The sequence below is a fragment of the Hibiscus syriacus genome, unplaced genomic scaffold, assembly GCF_006381635.1.
Source record: "Hibiscus syriacus cultivar Baekdansim isolate YM2019G1 unplaced genomic scaffold, ASM638163v2 tig00000340_pilon, whole genome shotgun sequence".
Taxonomy (NCBI): domain Eukaryota; kingdom Viridiplantae; phylum Streptophyta; class Magnoliopsida; order Malvales; family Malvaceae; genus Hibiscus; species Hibiscus syriacus.
Window position 1 is genome coordinate 1,881,620 of NW_024061783.1, and position 21,537 is coordinate 1,903,156.

At 33.7% G+C, this 21,537-nt stretch overlaps 3 protein-coding genes and 1 long non-coding RNA gene across 5 annotated transcripts; 3 read left to right on the forward strand and 1 right to left on the reverse strand.

The window, feature by feature from the left end:
- The first annotated feature begins 945 nt into the window (after window positions 1-945).
- Window positions 946-1,838, forward strand: LOC120201979 (histone acetyltransferase KAT6B-like). Its single transcript, XM_039202482.1, has 2 exons — window positions 946-1,212; window positions 1,371-1,838. Exons 1-2 carry the CDS (start codon window positions 1,003-1,005, stop codon window positions 1,563-1,565), a joined length of 405 nt encoding a protein of 134 aa, XP_039058413.1. The 5' UTR covers window positions 946-1,002; the 3' UTR covers window positions 1,566-1,838.
- Window positions 1,839-2,975: 1,137 nt separating this feature from the next.
- On the forward strand, window positions 2,976-3,744 carry LOC120201997. Its single transcript, XR_005523695.1, has 2 exons — window positions 2,976-3,275; window positions 3,385-3,744. It is a non-coding gene; the product is annotated as an uncharacterized LOC120201997 (long non-coding RNA).
- Window positions 3,745-10,930: 7,186 nt separating this feature from the next.
- Window positions 10,931-16,483, forward strand: LOC120201945 (casein kinase 1-like protein HD16). 2 transcript variants are annotated; one of them, XM_039202457.1, is made up of 19 exons: window positions 10,931-11,131; window positions 12,009-12,106; window positions 12,204-12,397; window positions 12,737-12,862; window positions 12,955-13,028; window positions 13,113-13,182; window positions 13,284-13,339; window positions 13,470-13,541; window positions 13,630-13,724; window positions 13,807-13,873; window positions 14,084-14,213; window positions 14,317-14,535; window positions 14,624-14,754; window positions 14,850-15,024; window positions 15,119-15,209; window positions 15,345-15,502; window positions 15,584-15,772; window positions 16,166-16,271; window positions 16,447-16,483. In XM_039202457.1, exons 2-18 carry the CDS (start codon window positions 12,010-12,012, stop codon window positions 16,223-16,225), a joined length of 2,004 nt encoding a protein of 667 aa, XP_039058388.1. In that variant the 5' UTR covers window positions 10,931-11,131; window position 12,009; the 3' UTR covers window positions 16,226-16,271; window positions 16,447-16,483. The 2 variants fall into 2 exon arrangements, with proteins under 2 accessions (XP_039058388.1, XP_039058393.1); XM_039202462.1 differs by lacking the exon at window positions 10,931-11,131 and adding an exon at window positions 11,226-11,249.
- A 1,841-nt stretch (window positions 16,484-18,324) lies between these two features.
- On the reverse strand, window positions 18,325-18,957 carry LOC120201969. The gene is made up of 2 exons (XM_039202475.1): window positions 18,715-18,957; window positions 18,325-18,622 (listed from the first exon to the last, which is right to left on the reverse strand). The coding sequence occupies exons 1-2, from the start codon at window positions 18,930-18,932 to the stop codon at window positions 18,340-18,342; spliced, it is 501 nt and encodes a 166-aa protein (XP_039058406.1). The 5' UTR covers window positions 18,933-18,957; the 3' UTR covers window positions 18,325-18,339.
- Between the last annotated feature and the right edge of the window lie 2,580 nt (window positions 18,958-21,537).

The following is a 21,537-nucleotide window of genomic DNA, read 5'->3' on the forward strand; positions in this document are numbered from 1 at the left end:
AATAATTAAATCAATATTTAAAAAAACGGTGATCAAAATAAAATAAATAAGAAATAAAAGTGTCACTCGTATAATTTACCTTATTTATAATTATTTTTTAAATTATATTTTAATATCATCAATCATGGCCTGTTGCCCTTAAGCCTACCCACAGGTTATCAAAACATATAAAAAGTGAAGGGACTGAGCCGCCAGAAAATTAGAGTTGGTGAGATTTATATGGGCTGCTAGGGTTGTTCGAGGTCGGTTTAGATCTATTTTTAGTTAAAAATTTATTCAATCTGAAAGTATAAATATTTGTGATTTGGATCGATTTGAATGTTTCTAAAAATAAAATCTGATCTGATATAATTAAGTACGACTTGATTTGATTTGAATTAATGCGATTTTTAAATTTTAAATTTTTAAAATAATTCAAGGCAACGATAATGTCAATACATTGTTCAAATTCTAAACTCCAAATATATTATTAAAAATTGTATAATTGTTCAAATTCAAAACATTCCAAAACAACAATCCAAGCCACAAGCATCTATATTTAGAGGTGAAGCCAAAATGAACTTTTCAACTATTAACGAAGTGGCCTTGAACGTCGTTATACCGCCGCTATTACGGCGGGAATATGCCGTTTTTTTTTTATTTTACTTATTCTTCCCGGTCGGTTCTTGTTTCTGGTTTTAGTTACGTTAATATTAAGGCGAACAGTGGGAATATGCCATTAATTGTAAGAGATTATTGGTTCAGTTCGGATTGATGTTGGATTTTCAAATCGAAACTGAATCAAACAAAACCGATCGATTTTTAAAAAAAAACCAAACACATTAAATGAATTTCGATTTTTTTCGGTTATCGATTTTTGGTTAATTTTATAGATCGAATTGGATCTGAATATCTTTATGGGCTGCCTGTAGCCCTATACTAGTTGTAGATAGATTGGCGAAGCACAAAAATTTCTGAAACTCCGCTTTCGCCCGACTGGGTAAGCAGTAACCACCACAAACCATGGCGTCATTCGTTTGCATGTCCTTATCGCCGCCGCCCTCCACCGGCTCTTCTTCTTCCTCCACTTCCACTAGCCGCGGCGGTAGATTCTCCCTCGTCTTTCCGCTCTCCAACGGCCGTCAGCGGACGAGGAGAACGAAACTTCATTTGGTTTGTATGGCTCCTGAGGAAGAGAAATTGACTCGTCGCAACCCCCTCGATTTCCCCATCGTAAGTCCTTTTTAAACCCTAAAACTGGGAGAGTGAATTTCAAGTATTTTTTAAGTGATATGTTTAATTTACTTTTTGCTGTAATTAAGCGTTGTCTGATCAATGGGTGCTGACGATCTGCTTGGATAATTCAACATTTTTGTTGGCTTAATTGGCAGGAGTGGGAGAGGCCTAAACCTGGGCGTAGACCTGATATATTTCCTAAATTTAGTCCTATGAAAACACCATTACCACCACCGATGCCATACGATCCTCCGGAAGAAGACGAAGAAGAGGAAGAAAAGAAAGAGGAAGAGGAAGAGGAGGAAGATCCTGAAAAGGAAGAAGACCCCGAGAATCCTGACAAACAATAATGATAAAATGTAGTTTGAATTTTTCTTATGCGCTTAGTATGTTGAGTTGATGGAATGTTGTAGTCATCCATTTTCCGGACCATCTTGTCGGAATTTATTCAGGCTGATTTAGTATAAGGGTTAGAACTTCTTGGATGAAAACGAAATGAAAAGGGGGCTTGATTGTTAGTTATCTTGATGTCATGCATCTATGATTTGAATCTTTGATATCCTCTAGAGTTTCGGCTCTCTTGAACGTATAACCGCATTGAAGACATAATACGGTTTGATTTTATAGTGAGCATGTACCATGCACATAAGTATGTAGAAATTTTAGAGGAAATGTAACATAATCTCTATCTAGATTCTGGTATGGAGGATATGTACATGATGTGAACTGAAACGGGCTTGATTTGCTTTGGGAATATGTTACCCTCCTTTCTGTTTTGATAGAACGTGCAGGTACTTTTGTCCCTTGTAGAAATATAACATCATTTGTAAGTTCGGACATGGAAGCACTCGCTTGTGCTCACATCAAAGCAACCTGAATACAACTCTAAAGCACATTTTTGGGGGGCATGCTTCCAGCAATTCATTCTCGAGTTCGAGAAGTTCACCTTGCATCCACAAACCCCATGCCTCCCGCCGTTTTCGTTGCTGACTCAAAATGTAAGTATTCTGTGTAATCTGCAGTATGTTTAAAGTTGTCTTGTTAGCCTACGTGATGATTTTGGCGGGCAGCCAGGTGGGTAGATGGAAAATAAAACAGTGTTCTTTAGTACTCCGAAACTGAAGACATAAGATTTTGCAGATAAAATACCGTTAATTGCATACTCTGGCAACACTGACTAATACATGGCCATTTAATACTAGTTAGGAGATGCATGTAGTTCCAATTAAGGCATTAGCTGAGACCCTAAATGTTCTGTCGCAAAACTTACCCTGTTTATATCGGCCATGTACTAATTCTGACGGAAACTTCTTACCATTCCAAAATCTTATATCTGAGGGCTCATATATCCATCACGTAAGACATTTCTAGCTTTCGAGTTTGTGTATGCTACTCCTTTATCATCGGCAATGTGTTCTTTCTGGTCCAACAGTTTTCCTTGGTACTGTAAACGTGATAAGTGCCTGTTTATGTAGGAGAAAGAAGCAATGACACGTTTTGATGGAAGGATTTAAAAACAGAAGGGAAGGCTAGATGGCAAAGGGGGTCGCTTGTACTAAAAAGACAACCAGAAGATTATGGTGGGATGTTTCAGAACTAGAATACAAGCGGTTTGATACTTGTTGCTAACTTGCTATGACATCAGTTTAACCGAGGGGACGGAGTTAGGATTGAATCTCGTGGGAAACAATTTGTACAAGGATATAACAAGTATTTAAATTGAAAAACTGAAGGAATAAAGTTATTTATAAAAGTAAAGTAAATTTGAACATCGAATATTCAGATAATATATATTTAAGTCATTGTGATACCTACTTGGTTGTTGCCAAATTCCACTTGCCAACAGTTGTTGACCTCGTTATTCTCCAGCTACCAAGGCCCAACATTTTTCATAGTTCCCGGGGACACTGCATGGAAGGTTAGGTATGACCGTCAGCTGATCCGAAGATTGATAGTGAGAGAACATAAACTCAATGCCCCACTCCACTCCTTCCAAGCTCCACATTTTCTGCATATTTTCAGGTTGTCCAAACCACCCCCCCCCCCCACATTACCCCATGGTATATGCTCCTTTTCCTCCCCCATCTCTTATTTCAATCATTTTCTTTCTCAACATACATATAATATGGATAGATAGATTAGTTTTACAGTATATGTTCTTTGTTGCAGTCTCTCGCACCCCTCATGTTCCGATCTCTGCTGCGGCTGTTGACATCGTTGATTTCGGAGCCGGCGGCCTCGGTCACGACTTTGCTATATTACAGTGACCATCTGCCTCAGAACATCATATGGGAAAGGCTGGTTCGACGTGACATGTTAGACCAGGAAAATTACTTGTTCCATTTACTCATCAACTTCTTGAGATGTTTTTGCTAGGACTATTACCAAAAACTACTAGTAAGTGTTCATTTCGGTGGTCAAGTAATTTTATTTCTATTTGCAAAAGATAATTTAAATTGGATTGGATTCAGACATCTCGACGCAATTTTTATTGTCAATGAAGAAGAAATACTGATGTGTTGCGTTTAACTTGTTTTTGTCAATAAATTTTGGGTAAACTATATGCATTTAGTACCTAAACTATCAGTTTTGGTTCGTTTTAGTACTTAAACTTTCAATTTTTCAAAATTATACCTAAAGTTCAATTTTTGTTTCATTTTAGTACTCATCGTAAAAAACTTAATGCATTTAGTAGCTAAATTATTTACTTTTGCTATGTTTTTGCAAACAAAAATTAACGTTAAATTTTGAATATGTACTAAAATGAAATAAACACTAAACATTATATATGGTTTTGAAAAAATTGAAAGTTTAGATATTAAAATATATTAAAATTGTAGTTTAGGTAACAAATGCGTAATTTACCCATAATTTTTTATATAGGGATGCAAAGACTAAGTTTACAGTTCTGACGTGTTATTTAATTTTTAAGGAAAAAAATTAAAAAGTATTAAAGTCATTTTAAAAAAAAAACTTAAGATATTTAAACCTATAATCAAACATTAAAATCTCTATTAGTTCAATTATAATCCAAAATAATGGTTTAGGTGATCTTAAAAGTAAAGTCAGGGAGTCGAGGTTTGAATTTTAGTGATTGTGTATGAAAAAATTAGATTGAGATGATCGTTATTGTCTCTGTAATACTTGATCCGGATTAGTCGATTCATAAATCAAATACCGATAGTTATATATAAAGAAGGTAAAGTAGTTGGAAAAAGTAATAAAAATATTATAGGTTAAATTTGATTTACATAGTTGATCCAAAGATGGTGTAAAAGGTCAAAAAGTTAAAAATTTAAGTTTTAAACGAAGATTTAAGATTTTTTTAAGTATTTTTTGAACTATCATGTTTTAATCCTACCATCTTTACTCTAGTCTGTAAATTCTTATGTAAATCTCACTTAGGTCTTAAATATACGCTGACTCTGTATTGGAAAGTCATCCATGACCTAAACTTTTTTTAGTGCCAATAATAATAATAATTTATGCACAAACTAAACGACTTAAGTGATTAAAGTAATAATTATTATCCCTAAATATTTCAAGTTCGAGCGCTAACAATTATAAATTATTTAATCACATGTAATCACCCTAAATTGATAAAAAAATATTCTATTATTGATATCACAAGCTTTCAACCAAATTCAACCTCAAAGATATAGCCGAATAACAACTTGGGCTCAATACTATTTCAGCCGAGTCTCAATTTATTTCTTAAAAGTGTAAATTATAAGGGTTTAATGTGAAACATTCAATTTTTTAAACTTTAAATATTCTAACTATTTGACAAACGCTCAATCATTCAGTTAGAATTGTTGGTGTTCGGATCTATAACCTCTAAGAGCAACAACGATTTCTTTAACCACCGAGATAAGTTGATTCGTAATTTTTTCTTTTAAAATATAAATTTAAATAAATTTTAATTTTTAAATATAATTGAGATCTAATGTTACTAAACACCAAGATTTCAAAGAATAACCTCATTTGAGAAGAATAAAGCTTAATTTTATATTAATAGGAGGCGGTTGCCTTACTACATTCCAATTACCAAAATCATGTATGCAACGTAGATCGATCCGGATTAATCAAGAGAATCTTGAAATCGGAAGGTAAAAAAAATAAAAGTACATGAGACATAAAAAAGTAATTTATATTATTAATTATTAACTTATTATAGTGAAAGATCACAAACCACCTTAGTGGATCAAATGGTTTTGCTTAGTTTAAAGTCTCGATCTTTACACAATATCCTAAGAGTGACAACATTTGAGTTTGTTTACCCATCTTGTCCTATATAACCAAGGCCTAATCGCTTCTTCAAGTTTGCCCCTTCAATTCCCTTTTTGCTCCTTTGTTAAACACTCTCTCTCTCTCTTGTCCAAAAAAAAAAAAAAAACATGGCTTCCCATGGAAACATTACAGTAAGCACTTCCCCCAAAGGCAGCAACAGCGCCTCCGAAACAGCCAATTCCGGCAAAGGAGCACAATGTTTGTGCTCGCCGACGACTCATCAAGGCTCTTTCCGATGCAGATTTCATCGGTCATCGTCTAAGATGAAGCGATCCAAATCCATGCCTGCCGATCATGCTCCTTTTTCTCCCATGTCCGTCGACTCTACGTAAACCCCAGAATTAATCATTAAAAAGCATGACCAAACCAAGTGCTATGTTATATATATATATATATATATATATATATATATAGGTGTGTTGGGGTCTTTGTATTTGCTTGGGATGTGATTATAAATCAAACAACTTTATCAGCAGCAGCTTTGCTTCTCTTCAATTTTCTTCATCTGGTAAAGGTCTCTCTGTTTCAGGCTACTGCAATTTACATCATTGATGAGTAAAATATATCTCACATCAATTATCAATCTGATTACAAATATATTAATTTTTTTTAAAAATTATATTTTATTTATTTAATTAAAATATCATTTTAAATATATCATTCTATCTTTAAAATTAAAATATATGTTTAATATGACCTGATATATAATATCTAATAATTGATCGGTTAGATACATCTTACAAATACAATTGTTTAAACATATGAACTCTGAAAGAATAATATTTATTATTATTATTGAGATTGCTCAACAAATTCAAGTATTAAATTATTTTAAATTAAAATTAAATTAATAAAATATATAAAATTTAAAAATTGATAATTATTGTACTATATCATAATATAAATATATTTTTATTTTAATGACTAATTGATATATTTATAATAATATTTTAATTAAGCAACTTAATTGTAACTTTTAGAAATAAAATAACTTATTTATAATAAAACTAATAATTTGACAAGCATATGTAAGCTAAAACGACAACGTAGTACACCCAATAAGAGTCCACATCTTACATTTGTCCACATCTAATAAAACACCACCGCCAAAACCGACGACGACTGGACAGAAGCGAAGATGTCGAAACAGGATTTACGAGAATCGTCCGTACCCAACAGCCGACTCCCTCCAAACCCTAACCACCAAAACGTTATCGTTCTACCCGTCCATTATTAGGGATGCTTATCGAGAGAGTAATCATGAGGTGGGTAATATTCGACTCGTGCTCGATAAAAAATTTTGTTGCTCGACTCGTGCTTATTAAAAAAAATTGTACTGTTTAACTCGACTCGTTGCTCGTTAAGCTCACTAAAAAATTTACCTTGTTTTTTTAACTAAAAAAAAATTTACTAATATTATAGGAGGATATTAAGGTTTGGTTTTTTTTTTGTATTAAAATAATATTATTAAATAATAATATTTTATTATTTATTAAAAATAATATATTAGTTAACTTATTTTTTATTATTATTTATTAATAAATTAATAATTATTATTTAGATTTATTTTTTGAATAAAATAATTTTGAAGTAATTACTAAAAATATATTTTAAAAAATTAACTAGCTGCTCGCGAACTTATCGAGTCAAGTTAAACTTTGCTTGGCTCAGCTCGTTAAGGTCTCGAGTCGAGCCAACTCGAGTGGAGCGTTTATCGAGTTTTGACCGAGTCGAATTCGAGCTGTTCAACTGGTTAAGCACCCCTATTATTGACAAACTATTTTTTAACGAGCAACGAGCCGAGTCGAGTCGAGCAACAAAAGTTTTGACGAGCACGAGTCGAGCACTACCCAACTCGCGATCGACTCGCTTGATAATCACCCCTAGTCAGGAAGGATTAGAAGAATCGGATGGTTGTTGGACTTGTTAGAGCTCTGTGACTAAAGGTATAAACATGATTGTGGAGTATATAAAATTTAGGCCATGTAGATTAACGCTTGTTTGTGGATTTTTGCTAAAAGAATGAAGACTGAAGAGACCTCTGAAACTCTAGTACTTGGTCGAGTTTAAGCATAAATGTACGAGGCCATTTATGGTATAGTGAACAATTGAATATGCAGAAATTCTTTTAAAGTAAAAGAGCTCTATCCTTTCCTTCTTGAGGAGGCAGTAGCTCTGTAGGTGGATTGTTGAGATGGCTTTTTCTAATTAGCTGTGTAAGCTGATGTATGAAGGTCTCTAAGTTCAATAATGTAATGACTTAATGCTATAAATAGTTAAAATTTGGGTCCGATGAAATCACAAAACATGTCTATTATTCAGCCCAATTTGCAAGGATATGAAATCACAGTGCTAAGACCAGTTTTGCTTCCTTGCCATCTATAAGAAAAGTCTTTCTTCTATACCCGATTGCCCATTTTTTTTAATGAAAGATCCATTCACTGATAACCCTATAATGGTTTGTGATTCGCAGTAATGTGGTGGACAGTGCACCAATATATACCATTTGGGCCAGTGGATGTACTAGAAGTGGGAAACAGATTCGGATGCTGCTGTGATTTGGTTCCTCATCAGTTATACTGTATATGTGAATGTAAATGATCATAGTTCGGTTATCGAATAAGGCTATGTATCCCCAAAGTACTTTTTTGCTTGCTCGGCAAGTAAGTGCGTATATTAGGAATTGTAAACCCATGATTGTGGCTTACCTTCTGGTTCTGTAATATTGAGATTCAATTGAATTTGACTTTTATGAGTGAATTGAGATTCCAGCTTTGCACAGATAGACTATTCTACTGTTCTGCAGTTAGTTTCCTTCAAGCTGAGTAAGGATCATAATTGTTGGATGAAATCCGAAAGATAATAGATTTTTACAGTTTTCTTTCGTTCCTTTATTTCACAATTGCAGCATGGAGGAGATGATATCGTAATTTGAATCCGATCATTGAGGTGTTGGTGGAGAAGGGTTGGGATTTGGGCAGGAAACATGATTCATAAGAAAAGAAAACAAAGAAAAATCGACCAAGAGGAAGCCATATGGAATAAAATAGCTCAAGCCGTTGGTTCCATTAAATAGTACCAGGCACACGTTCCGGGAATAGTAGTGCAGTCATTTCTTGCAGATGACTCGGCCACCCCACACGTATTCCGCATGGTGATGCCTACATCGAAACGACCCCGGGTGCTTCGTAGGCGAACACAGACACTTCATTGAACCGGTGGATCCACCAGTCACTCTACCCCCTCCGGGTGCATGACGGTCGGCAGCAGCCAGCGTCGATGCCTGCAAAACGAACCATCTGCGTTGCACCAGCAGCCCCGGTTTGCCCTACAGATTCCAATTACTAGGGAGGAAAATGGAAGGTAGTAGGTTGGTTTTTGACTAAGAATTGGATCGGAATTGAACAGACAATGACGAGAGTCTTAACATTTAATGTTTTATCTTAGTTCATAGATCGAGAAGCCGAGAACATCAACATAAGGCATTGTCTCTAACCAAAGTTTTGCACCATCGTACTTGAACATTGAACTACTAGAATTATCAAAATGTTTATGACCATATGATCCCTTTTGGACTCTCAATACGGGAAATAAAATTCTCATCATATAGTGATATCAGTCGTGGTTAAATGGAGTATTACTTAGGGATAGACATGAGATCCGGATTAAATGGATTTTGACTTGATTCAACTCGATAGGATCAAATTTTTTTTTTATAAAAAAATCGGAATCAAATCAGGTCATGTGAGGTGATATGTGTAAAAGATTCGGGTTCGAGTCTGAGTTGGATTTAAGGTTAAAATAATCTTACCCTATTAAAAATCAATAGGGTTTTTAGTTAGTGTTCATTGAAATTTGTATATTTTAGTTTATACTTCAAATTAATTTGAAATATATAGTCATCCAACAATTTGCATCTCGTTAAAATTAACTGACCCTATTCCCATATGTAATGGGGTGAGGGTGAGGGTGAAGGTGAGGAGGAAGTAGGATAGTAGGCTGCCCCCAACGCTAGGTTGAGAGCAGCTTCCGTAAAAGACCTCCGACAGTCAGAAATATGAATTGCATCTCGTTAAAGTTAAAACCCGCATTATGACTTTAAAAAAGAAGGAAAGATCAATAATGAATGAAAGGCTATATGTAATCGTTGCAAAAGAAGTGCAGTGCTGCAAAAGAAGTGCAGTGCTGTATATATATATATATATATATATATATTATTTATGAATATTTTGTACACTGAAAATGTTTTCATTTTTTTATTTTAAAAATTAGCATATTTTTATTTACTCCTTATTACGTATATGTTATTAAGTATTTTACTATTATGTTATATCATATATGTATGTATTTGCTTAGTTAATTTCCTTAACCCCTATATGTTTACAGACTTTGATTTATTATATTATTATATTTATTTTATATATGTATTTTATTTAGAAATTTGGGCAATATTATTTTGTATGGGGAATCTATAAAAATATCCCCTTAATTGATAAGGAAGACATTTCGAGAATTGTTCATGCAAAATAACAACTCATATATTTTTTTCTAAAAAAAAATCATAATTTAAATATATATTTGAATTTGCCAATTTCGATATTTAGATAATGTATAATCGCTTAGGTACCGATTTCGGGCGTTGTGGGATGCTAATCCTTCCCCCACACTAATCGACTCTCGAACCCTTTTTCAAAACAAATTTCTGGTTGAACGCATATCACTTTTTATCTTTTAAAATTATTTTTAAAATTATTTTAAAATGTATTTTTAGGTATTCGACCTACTTAACCCAAAGGTCGATGGCGACTCCAAATTTAATTATTTTTACATTTATTTTAAAACACAATATTTTCCAATATTAAGTTGGATTGGTTATCGCCAAAGCCCAAAAAGATTAAGGACCGTTCCGACATATTTGACAAATATTTGCAAAATAATTTATTAAACAAATTTCATTCATGGCCCAATCAACGTGACCACCCTGATTTAATTGTAACTCCAAAAATGGATATAGGCAGTTACATTCATTGAAAAGTGATTGAAATATTTTGAACATTACTTTAAAAAATAAAAAATAAATTTTAGAGATAAATTAATTTAACAAAAATAACTCTTTCTATTTATTATTAATAAATAAAGTAATTTTATAATTTATCCAAACTTTCAATGAAATTAGAATTTTTACTTATAAATAGGATAAATATTATTATGAAATGATGATTTTTTTAATAAAAGATAAAATGAAAAAATAAACATATTATCATAAATAATATGGTAAATGATCTTTTAGTCCTCCCAAAACACCTTCTTTAACAAATTGGTGCCTTAATTTACGATAACCAATTAGGTCATTCCACGTAATCCCCTAATGTCATCCTACGTAGGTAAGTCCTCGTCCATGTCTCCTTGCCCTTTGCCTCCTTCGACTCACTCACCGTCATTTCTCGCTTTCCATTTATTTATTTATATTTGGCATTTTTCTTCTTCTTTGTTTTCCCATCGCATGAATCGTTTTTCGATTGAACTCTTCGACATTTTTGTTTGTTAATGCACCAAACTTTTATTTAAAGCACGTGATTGCTTTGCCTCATTTCAATTTCATCTTCTACGTTCTTCTTGTGAAAAGGTATATATCACATATCCTTCCCTTTTATCTGTTTGTCTGTTGCCTTTATTGAAACGGCGGCAACAAAAAAAAAAAAAAAGAGAAAAGATGATACGGTAAAAGAAGCGAATCGGTTTGGGTATGTTTTGATGTGTTTGTTTCTTTAGTGCCTTCTTTATGGCAATCGGATTGTGGGTATTGATTTTTTTGCTATTTTTTAGAAGAAAAAGCAGAGTTTTTATGGTGATGGGGGTCGGTTTTTTGGACGATCATTTGATTTTTGAGTGCCCAGATTTATATTTTTGGTATGATCAAGTTGTTGTTTAGAGCCAATGCTGAAATTTGTTCAAGTTTTGAACTTTTTTTTCTCAAGAAATGAGCCTGATTTATAAACTATTTATTAAAAATAGAACACATTGGTATTTGGTTTATGGATGATTTATTGTGTTTTTGTTTGGAACTGATTTGGATTCAGTTTTGAGTAATTGGGTTTTTTTTTCTCCCTAGTAGATGATCAATGCGAATTTTTAGTTCTTATTATGATGATCATCGGAGTGTGGGTTTTGCTGCTTGGATGAATCTGATATAGAAGTGCATTCGTACTTTGATGATGGTTTACACATGGTTTTTGAATTTGTAAGCATACAAGTTAGCTATGGTTTCTTAGAACTTGATGTTTGATGTATGATTATTGTAGTATTGTTTTTTAGGTTGCTATGAAATTGAAATGGATTATGAATTTTACTAGTATATGTTATTAATTCCCACTTTGTGGGGTTGTTGATGTTATGGTGGAAGATTTGGAGATTTTAGCTGAAGGATGTGTTGATGGTTTAGTAAAATATCATGATTAGTGATTTAATCAGAGGATGTTTCCTTTTTTTTTGCATGGGAAAAGAATGCCAGATTTGAGAGGTGGAACTCGACGATCAAAGAGGATCAATGATAACCAGGAGAACCCTGCTGCCGTAGCTCCAACTGCTCAGCGTGGCACTGGTTATAACCTTTTCCGATTTTTTCTTAAAATGTTTTTATGTTTTGAATATATCCAATTTACCTGTTGTTTCCCTGTATAATATGAATCAATTTTCAGCTACTAGAGGTAGAGGTAGAGGTAGAGGGCGCAGAGCAATGAATCAGGATGACAATGCCAAGCTTGTTGGCCCTAGTGCCTGTGTCAGGGATGGAGCAGGAATAAACTTGCCGGCAAGGCCCGTAATTGAGAAGACTGCAGAAAGATTGGTTGCTGTTGAGGAAGAAGGAAGCACTAGTCCACTTCCTGAAAAGGTATGATTGTTCTCCTTTATTAATCTGAATTCTGATCCCAATAATTTGCCTTTGCTGTAATGAATGATAATGGATGAGAGTCTCATGTTAGGCGATGGGGATGTCAAACTGTTTGAAGTAAATGACCAGATTGGTCTAAGCAACCGCTTCAAGTATTCCAACCTCCCCTAATAAAGAAAAAGATGAGGCATATATAACTTTCTTTCTGGTTATGCCTGATGTGATAAGTATTTATGGTCAAATCTGACTGTTTCACTTACATATTTTATCTTCAAATTTCATGTTCCAAACCTTTTAATGTGATTCATACTAATATTCTAGCTGCTTCTCCTTTTGCAGGTACAGCTTGGAAATTCTCCTGTGTACAAGTTAGACAGAAAGCTGGGTAAAGGGGGTTTCGGACAGGTTTATGTTGGAAGAAGGATCTATGATGGCACAGGGTGCACTGGGGCAGATGCCTTTGAGGTTCTCTTTCACTTGAAACTCCTCTGAACCTATACAAAAGTCACATGAAGTTGATTCTGTTGCTAATATCAATATCCTGCTTCAATTTGCAGGTTGCTTTGAAACTTGAGCATCGAAATGGTAAGGGATGCAGTTCTGGTCCTCCTTATGAGTGGCAAGTGTACAGGTATGCCAGATTTGATTCTTGCAGTCATTTGAACTTCCAAACTTTTATGAACTAATTTGTTTTTCTGTCTCAAATATCATTCAGCGATCTTAATGGTTGTTATGGACTTCCTTTGGTTCACTACAAAGGTCAACTGGGAGGCTACTACATCCTTGTCAGTTTTTTAGTAAAGAATTTCAAATCCACTGATGCATTTTGGAAAACGAAAAAACTTGAAGGTCCTTATTAATGTTTCTGTGAATTTTGTGAATCTAGATCATGGATATGCTAGGTCCAAGCTTATGGGATGTTTGGAATTCAAACAACCAGATGTAAGAAATTATTCTTCTCTCTTCCTCCTATTTGGGGTTATCCTCGGTTTTCCTAGAATTTTATGTTTTGAATATTTTTTTTTTACTAAAACTTTGTTCCTGATATATGTTGTTTTGCTTTTTGGTATAGGCTGACAGAAGAGATGGTCGCTTGTATAGCAGTGGAGGCAATATCAATTCTTGAGCAGCTTCATCAGAAAGGGTACTTCAAAATTGCTATATTTCCATTTTTTCCCTCGCTTCTTTTACTCTCTGTCGTATTTTGTTCACATTTCTTTTCTCTGCTTCAGTTTTGTGCATGGAGATATTAAGCCTGAGAACTTTTTGCTTGGTCAGCCTGGGACTGTAAATGAGAAGAAGTTGTATCTAATTGATCTTGGTTTGGGTATAGCCACTTTCCCTTTACGTATTAGAGATGCTTTGCTATTTTTATTTTGGAATGACCTAAAATTTTTGGTTCTTTTCAGCTTCAAGATGGAAGGAAACAGGTTCTGGACGCCATGTTGATTATGACCAAAGACCTGATGTGTTTAGGTAATGGGCTCCAAGTCTGAGACTGCGGATTTATGTTATGAACATGAACATTTTCCCGAGAATCTATTTATTTATAATTTTTAAAGTGATATATGTTTATTGACTTGCTGCCTAGTTGCTTTTTCTTGCTTCAGAGTTCAGGCTGAATAAGGAAAGATTTTAAACATTTAGTTTGCCATGTTAAAACATTTATTACTTTGTTCATTTTAGGGGAACCGTGCGTTATGCGAGTGTGCATGCTCATTTGGGCAGGACTGGTAGTCGAAGGGATGACCTTGAATCATTGGCTTACACACTAATATTTCTACTTAGAGGAAAACTTCCCTGGCAAGGTTACGTTGTAAGTTTATTCAACTCTTTCACTTTGTATTTCCAATGACTATAGCTTAATTGCTGTCTCCTGTCATTAATGCGTTGTGATTTGTTTTGCCATGGGACCGCAGGGAGAGAACAAAGGATTCCTTGTTTGTAAGAAAAAGATGGCAACTTCTCCCGAAATGCTTTGCTACTTGTGCCTTCCACCTTTTCAACAGTTTCTCGATACTGTGACAAATATGAAATTTGATGAAGAGCCAAATTACTCGAAGCTCATTTCCCTTTTTCATAATAGCATAGATTTCAATTCATCAATACTCCCTATCCTAATTGATGGTGCTATTAAGGTTGTTGCCCGAGATTTTAAGTTGTTCCAACACTGAAACAAAAAGTTCGATTTTTTTAAGAATTTGTTAATAATTTTTAATGCATCAGGTGGGTCAAAAAAGGGGAAGATTAGTTTCTGAGTTGGAAGATAGTGAGCCACTTAAGAAGAAACTCCGACTAGGAGCTCCTGCTTGTCAGTGGATCTCTGTCTATAACTCCAGACCTTCAATGAAGCAGAGGTGAAAATTTGCTATAAAGTATATATAGCTCCTGCCATTTTTGGTATTTAGATTTTTCCTCCTTTGTTATTAAAAACTCATAATGCTCTCTGCAGATATCACTACAATGTTATGGATTCAAGACTCTACCAACATGTGGAGAAGGGGAAGGAAGATGGCTTGTATATTAGCTGCGTAGCTTCATCATCGAATCTGTGGGCCATTATTATGGATGTGGGGACAGGTTTCACATCTCAGGTTTACGAGTTATCGCCTATCTTTTTGCATAAGGTAGAAATTACTGATTCTCAGTTGTCAGCTTTTCGGTTTCATGTAATTAGATAAGTCATAGGAAGTTTTATTCCTTACTGATTATATTGATCAGGAGTGGATAATGGAACAGTGGGACAAGAATTGCTACATCACTTCAGTTGCTGGTGCTAGCAATGGCAGTGCACTCGTTGTCATGTCAAAGGGTAAAATCGTGTTTGCCTTAGTTTTTGTATTTTTTCCGAGTACTATGTTCACCATATAAATTATCCAAAAGGATGAACTTTATTTTGGCAGTCAACATTAATGCTGATATTGCTTTTTCCTTATTTCTTCTAAAGGTACACCCTACACACAACAGTCCTACAAAGTTTGCGATGTATTTCCTTTCAAATGGATTAATAAGAAATGGAAAGAAGGCTTTTCAGTGACCTCAATGACCACTGCAGGCAACAAATGGAGCGTTGTCATGTCCCGGAATGCGGGCTATCCTAGACAGGTCCGATTCCAGCCTACTAATACACTTGATTATATGACGCTGCAGTAATCATCTATAATCATTTTGGTATTTTTTAACTAGGTTGTTGAACTCGATTTCCTTTATCCAAGTGAGGGGATTCATAGAAGATGGGAAAAAGGATACCGGATTACCTCAGCGGCCGCTACAGATGACCAAGCAGCATTCATACTTAGCGCACCCAAGAGAAAATCACAAGACGTGATGCAAGAAACTTTGCGTACATCTGCTTTTCCTAGTACCCATGTAAAGGTAATCTAATTTTTCAGGATTTTTCTTCCTAAGGGTGTATGATGTTATATATAGTTCTATCACTATCTTTAATGATTGAAGCGGGCTCAGTGATCCGTGTTATATTATCTACCACGCTCGAAACTTGAAAACTTCTATAATGTCATTGTCATGCAACCTGCTAATAATGTCACTGGCAATATCGTTTATCGAATAGTGTCCTGTAAGCTCTAGCTTAGAAATGAACCAGAATAGTTCAATTCACACGAGGCTGTATGTTCTTCACGGATTTACCTTTCGAATAAAGAGAATTGTGGTCTGTTATGATCAAACCATGGAGCTCCAAATTATACCTTATAAATGTTTGATTTATCCCATACCATCCTATGATTCTTGCTATTATCTGTTTTTCAGGATAAATGGTTGAAGAATCTGTATATTTCATCCATTTGCTATGGAAGGACAGTTTCGTGAAGTTTGGTATTTAGATGAAGAAACTACAGATACAAGTTGAAGGCAGGTAGACTATTCATATTTCATTTCATTGTACCTTACATCCTGTGCTAATATTTCGCGCTAGTCGTACGTGTTTTACGTGTTTTGGCATTTTAACCCGCATCGATATTTGTCACGGGAAGCTCATCTTAAGTTTACACGTTTTCCAGTAATTTTAATTTGTGTCGTCGTTTGAATAGATATTTGCACGTCGCTTGCCATTCTGGAGTCCATACCGAAACGAGATGTGAGTTGCCGAGACGATGCTCTCTTTTGCATGGCGGTCATCCATCGCCTCGTAGCTTTGAACCGGGCAGAGTAAGTAATGATCTTTTTCTTGAGACAATGCAAGGCCTTTTGTAACGCAGCCTAGTTTGTAAATGCCCCTAAAAGCACGACGAGTAATGTAAAGAATCGTACTTAGAGACGGTATTAAGCTTTAACAATGGGGTTTCCCGCCAAAAAAAAACTTGATGGCTGTGATATGTGTAACCAATACAAGTTTTAAGGCGAGGAAGAACTGTAATTTTCCCCCACCACACTCCAATTCATTAACTATTCTCACCTTCTCAATGCCCCCCATATTCTTTATATATATATATATATATATATATATATATATATATCACCATCAACTCTACTTCACTCATCATCTTCATTTGTAATTTTGAACAGAGTTGCTAAGAACTTTAAAGTTTTTAATAACAGTATATTGAAATGTAAAAAAATTAAGTTTTAAGTATTATTTTGAAAAAATTAAAAGTTTAGATATTAAAATAGATAAAAATCGATAATTTGCCCCGGAGGAGGACTGTGATAAGTTCTTAACTAGCCTTAGGAAATCAAGGAATGATCTTGTCCATAAGAAAAATCGATAAAAATGAAGTAGAAAAGCAGTAGAAAATCACAATCCATTACAATTTATTGATGAAATATTTACGATCAAGCTAGCGATGAAGATGACGATGATGATCGGGATCACCATAATCATCATACCACAATGCAATCAAGTGCTCAGGACCTCATCTGGATCTTCGAAATTAGGATCCTTAACATGGACAACCTGTCTCAGCCGTGAAAAGGCCATCTCCGGCCCAGGTGAACTTGCCACCGTGACCTCCTTTCTTTGGAGATCCGCTCATCCCCTCTTCCGATTTCCTGTCCTTCCGATGACTTCCCGTTGCCTTTGCTACCCTTTCCACTTCGCTTCATAATTTCTGCTTTTCAGTTATGATACGAAAATCGCGCCGTCAATCGGTGGTTTACCGGTGATGCGGTCTGCGTGTTTATATATAGAGAGGGTGGGAAAGGCAGGTGCTCTCTGTGACTCTGTGGGCGAGGATGAAGTGTAATTCTGTGAATGGATAAGATCGAAATTAATTATATTCAATCAATTTCAACACAATGTAAGAAAACGCCGACCATTTTTTTTTTGCTTTATAATATTATTCGTTCAAACTCATGAGATCGTTAATTTTTAATATAAAAAATTAAATTTAGAACATAATAAATAATCGAGTAATTATATTTATAATTTTAATAGTCGAAATACTCAATAAAATAACATTATATAATCTATTTTATAATTTTTAATAATTGAAAGATCCAATTATCGGGGAATATTTGTATATTTTATACTTTATTTTTTTAAAAATTGGATGATACCAAGTAATTCATTATTCCGATCACTTGATTCTATCTTCAAACCACATTAGTTGCAAAATCTTCCTCCAAATAGCTTTAGAATAAGAACATTCCACTGGTTTCTTGAATCTTAATCTGCACAACACAGGCTGCAATCTTCATCAACATTCATTCCCCAAACCTTTAATCTGTCAGTTGTAGGTTTATATTCATTCCCCAAGCCTTGGAATGTGCATTAAACCCAAATTACCTTGGGTTTAAGCGCTACTGGCCATCTATCCACCTGAAAATCTGAACTGCAGCTTTTCTTACATTCAAAATCTATTTCCAGCACCAGATATCAAAATACTTTATCTCTAGTCTTCTATTGAACCCAATTCCAATCCCAACTTAATGACAAAATTTGATCTGTGTCGACTGTAGACGATTCATCCTAGACATGAACAATATTACCTCAACCCTACATTTTCAGTAATCACTAAATCACTACTAATCCTCTTATCCAGAGAAGACATGAAACAGCCTCTGTTGGAACAACCCTTCTTTGAAGTGGCAGCCTTGGGGCTAAACGACTTGTTTCTTTGACCATCAAGTCCCCATCCATATCTCTTACAGGATTTCATCTTGCCTCTATTGTTCAACACTTTCTTTGGAAGATCATCTATGCTCATCACCCTTGCTAATGTTGTGAATGACTGAGACTTCCCTTGGTAATGCTTTGAAAGCCCTCTCCTGCAGATTCATGCATAAATTTGATCAGAACCAAGCTCTTCTCTCTTTAGATTTTTTATTGAAAAAAGATCCATGTTGGTGGTGGTGCTTACCTGATAGGTAGTTGAGCCATGAGGTCTGATAATTCATAAAGAGGTCCATTGGATGATGATGATGATGATGCATCATCAACAAAGTCCGATGAAGATGTTGAAGAACTGCAGTTCTTTGATGAGTTTTCACCAAGTGATGATGATGAGTCGTCTCCTTCCATGATCATCAAGTTTCTGCCCCAGGCTTCATTGATATCCATCTTCTTCATCTGATTCATAGCAGGAACAAGAACAAAAGCAATATCTGAGCTCTGAAAACCCTATGCGTGTGTGTGTGTATATATATATATATATATATATCTACTAATGGTGTAGATTTAATATGCCTTTTTCCCATTGAACTAGGACAATGGATAAGATCTAAATTTGAAAGGCATTCATGTCCTACTCAGTCTCTTTCTTTGAAAATTAGGTTTCTATCTTGAGTAACATTGCTTCAAAAAGCCATTACAATAATTTTTACATGTCCCAACCCCCAGCAGCAGTGATCGGATTGTAAAGTTCAAGAAATGGAGGAGTTTATTCAAAAAGTACATAATATAATTGGTTTGATGAGGAAATAAATTTAATAAATAAATAAAAATTTATAATTTGGAGAAGGGTTTTATACTTACTGTGGTGTGTTTAAGATTTCTTATGCATCTCTTACTATTTAACATGTATTTTACCATTGATATTAGGGATGAACATGAGATTCAAATCTAACCCTACTTTTATAGGATCGAGTTTTTTTTAAAATAAAAAATAAAGTTTGATTTGGAATTTTTAGAGGATAAGGTTTAAGATAAGATTTTGGTAAAAAGATATCAGATGTAATTGTACGTTTAATAAATCTAATGTGGCTATCGTATTATTTGTTTCTCAATGTGGTTCTCCTACTCATAAAATATGTTCAATGTGACCCTTTGACCAATATTTTTCTTCGTTGGTTGTTTCAATACTGACGTGATAATTCACGGTCCTGATGTGACGGTCCATGATGTTGACGTGACAGTCCGCGATGATTGATAACATGGCAGATTGGCTAAATTGCTAACTCGAACATGGCAAAGACTGCCACGCCAGCCTAACCGTCACTTCAGTACTGTAAAATGTCACGTCAACACTGTAACGGTCAACGGCGATAAACGTTGGTCAAATGACCACATTGGGTTTATTTTCGTAGTTAAATGGTCACATTGAGAGAAAAAAAATGATACAAGAGCCACATTAATTATTTTAAAGTACATGAACCTCTTATGCCTTTTCGTCTAATTTTTTTTACTCGGTATGACTCAAGATAAGAACGTGATTTTCTATTATAAATTTAGAAATAATTGTAATAAGACTTAGTTCTTTATATTTTTTCTATTATAATTTTTTTTACAAGGTATTACTCAATATAAGAACGTGATTATCTATTATAAATTTACACACAAAATCCTTCCAAAAAATTTATAGGTAAATTAAAAAAAATTAATGTATTAGTCAGAGATGGACATGAATGATCGATTGTTTATTATAGGGTAAACTACATAAATGATCACTAAAGTTTGAGTACATTTTTGTTTTATCCACTAAAATTTCAAAAGTAACAAATTGGTCACTAACGTTATTGATTATAACAAATTGGCCACTAACTTTTTTTATATACATTTTAATACATAAAAAGATTACCAAACCTCCGAGTCGTATCTAAGGATCTCAAATCAATCTTCTTAGAAATTTGCTTGGACATGAAAAGAATAAATTATTAAGCTGTTTGATTAAAGAAGCCTTGTACTGTGCATAAAATGGATAATAATTTATTGTAATGTCCAGCTGGTGATTAGATGTATGAAACTGTTCTTAAAATCTCATTTACAAATAAATATTTTAATTATTTTTTATATAAAAAATTAAATAATATTAAAGAAATTAAGAAAATTCTGAGACCAACACAATTTATTCTTATTCAAATTAAATCGAAAAAAATAAAAATTCCAATCTATCCTTTTCTTAACAACTGTCTTCAATTTAAGGGACATGTAATTTGATTTGGTCAAGAAAGGCAAATGGAATTAGTGTATTAGAATTGATGGCATCATACATCAATTTCATTAAATTTGTAAACAAATTTTAAAAAAATTAAGGGTATACTATATCTATAGTCTTTAGATTATAAAATATTATTTTATTAAATCTTTCGACTATTAAAAATTGTAATATGATCATCTGACTATAGAATATTACTTTGATGAATCGATTGACTATTAAAATATACAAAAATGATCACATGATTATTCATTATATTCTAAACTCATCTTTTTTCGTTAAAAATTGATGATATTCTGAGCCAAACGTTAACCCGTTGATTGTGATTTGATAAAATATTATTTTGGAATCTCAAACGACTATCATATCTCAGTCATCATGCTAACATCGAAGTTAGACAACCGCCAATTTTTTACGGAAAGGAAGACTTTGGAACATAATGAATAGTTGGGTAATCATTTTGTAACTTTTAATAGTCAATGAACTTAATAAAGTAATACTCTATAATCGGGATCATTTGTCTATTTTACTCAAAAATTAAATTAATTAAAATCTTAAATGAAAATGATAAATGAATTAAATTATTTAATTTAATCTATTTTAATTGTTAATTTTTAATTTTTAAGATATTATTATCATGTAACACACGGTAATTATGTCATGTAGACTTTATAATTTTTTAAAAAATTCTTAAATCCTAAAATTTTTGTAAAAAAAACCAAAACTTTATTAATAGATTGATAAATTTATAAAAATATTAATATTAGTTAAAGAATGAAATTATGAAATTTAAAAGTAATAAACTTTAAT

Bases quoted from the DNA above. Each gene is read 5' to 3' on its own strand.
- LOC120201945 (XM_039202457.1), top strand. From the start codon at position 12,010: ATGCCAGATTTGAGAGGTGGAACTCGACGATCAAAGAGGATCAATGAT. The intron at 13,029-13,112 runs GTATGCCAGATT...AATATCATTCAG, and splicing joins TATGAGTGGCAAGTGTACAG to CGATCTTAATGGTTGTTATG. The intron at 15,210-15,344 runs GTAAAATCGTGT...TTTCTTCTAAAG, and splicing joins ACTCGTTGTCATGTCAAAGG to GTACACCCTACACACAACAG.
- LOC120201969 (XM_039202475.1), bottom strand. From the start codon at position 18,932: ATGAATCAGATGAAGAAGATGGATATCAATGAAGCCTGGGGCAGAAAC. The intron at 18,623-18,714 runs GTAAGCACCACC...ATGAATCTGCAG, and splicing joins ATGGCTCAACTACCTATCAG to GAGAGGGCTTTCAAAGCATT.
- LOC120201979 (XM_039202482.1), top strand. From the start codon at position 1,003: ATGGCGTCATTCGTTTGCATGTCCTTATCGCCGCCGCCCTCCACCGGC. The intron at 1,213-1,370 runs GTAAGTCCTTTT...CTTAATTGGCAG, and splicing joins ACCCCCTCGATTTCCCCATC to GAGTGGGAGAGGCCTAAACC.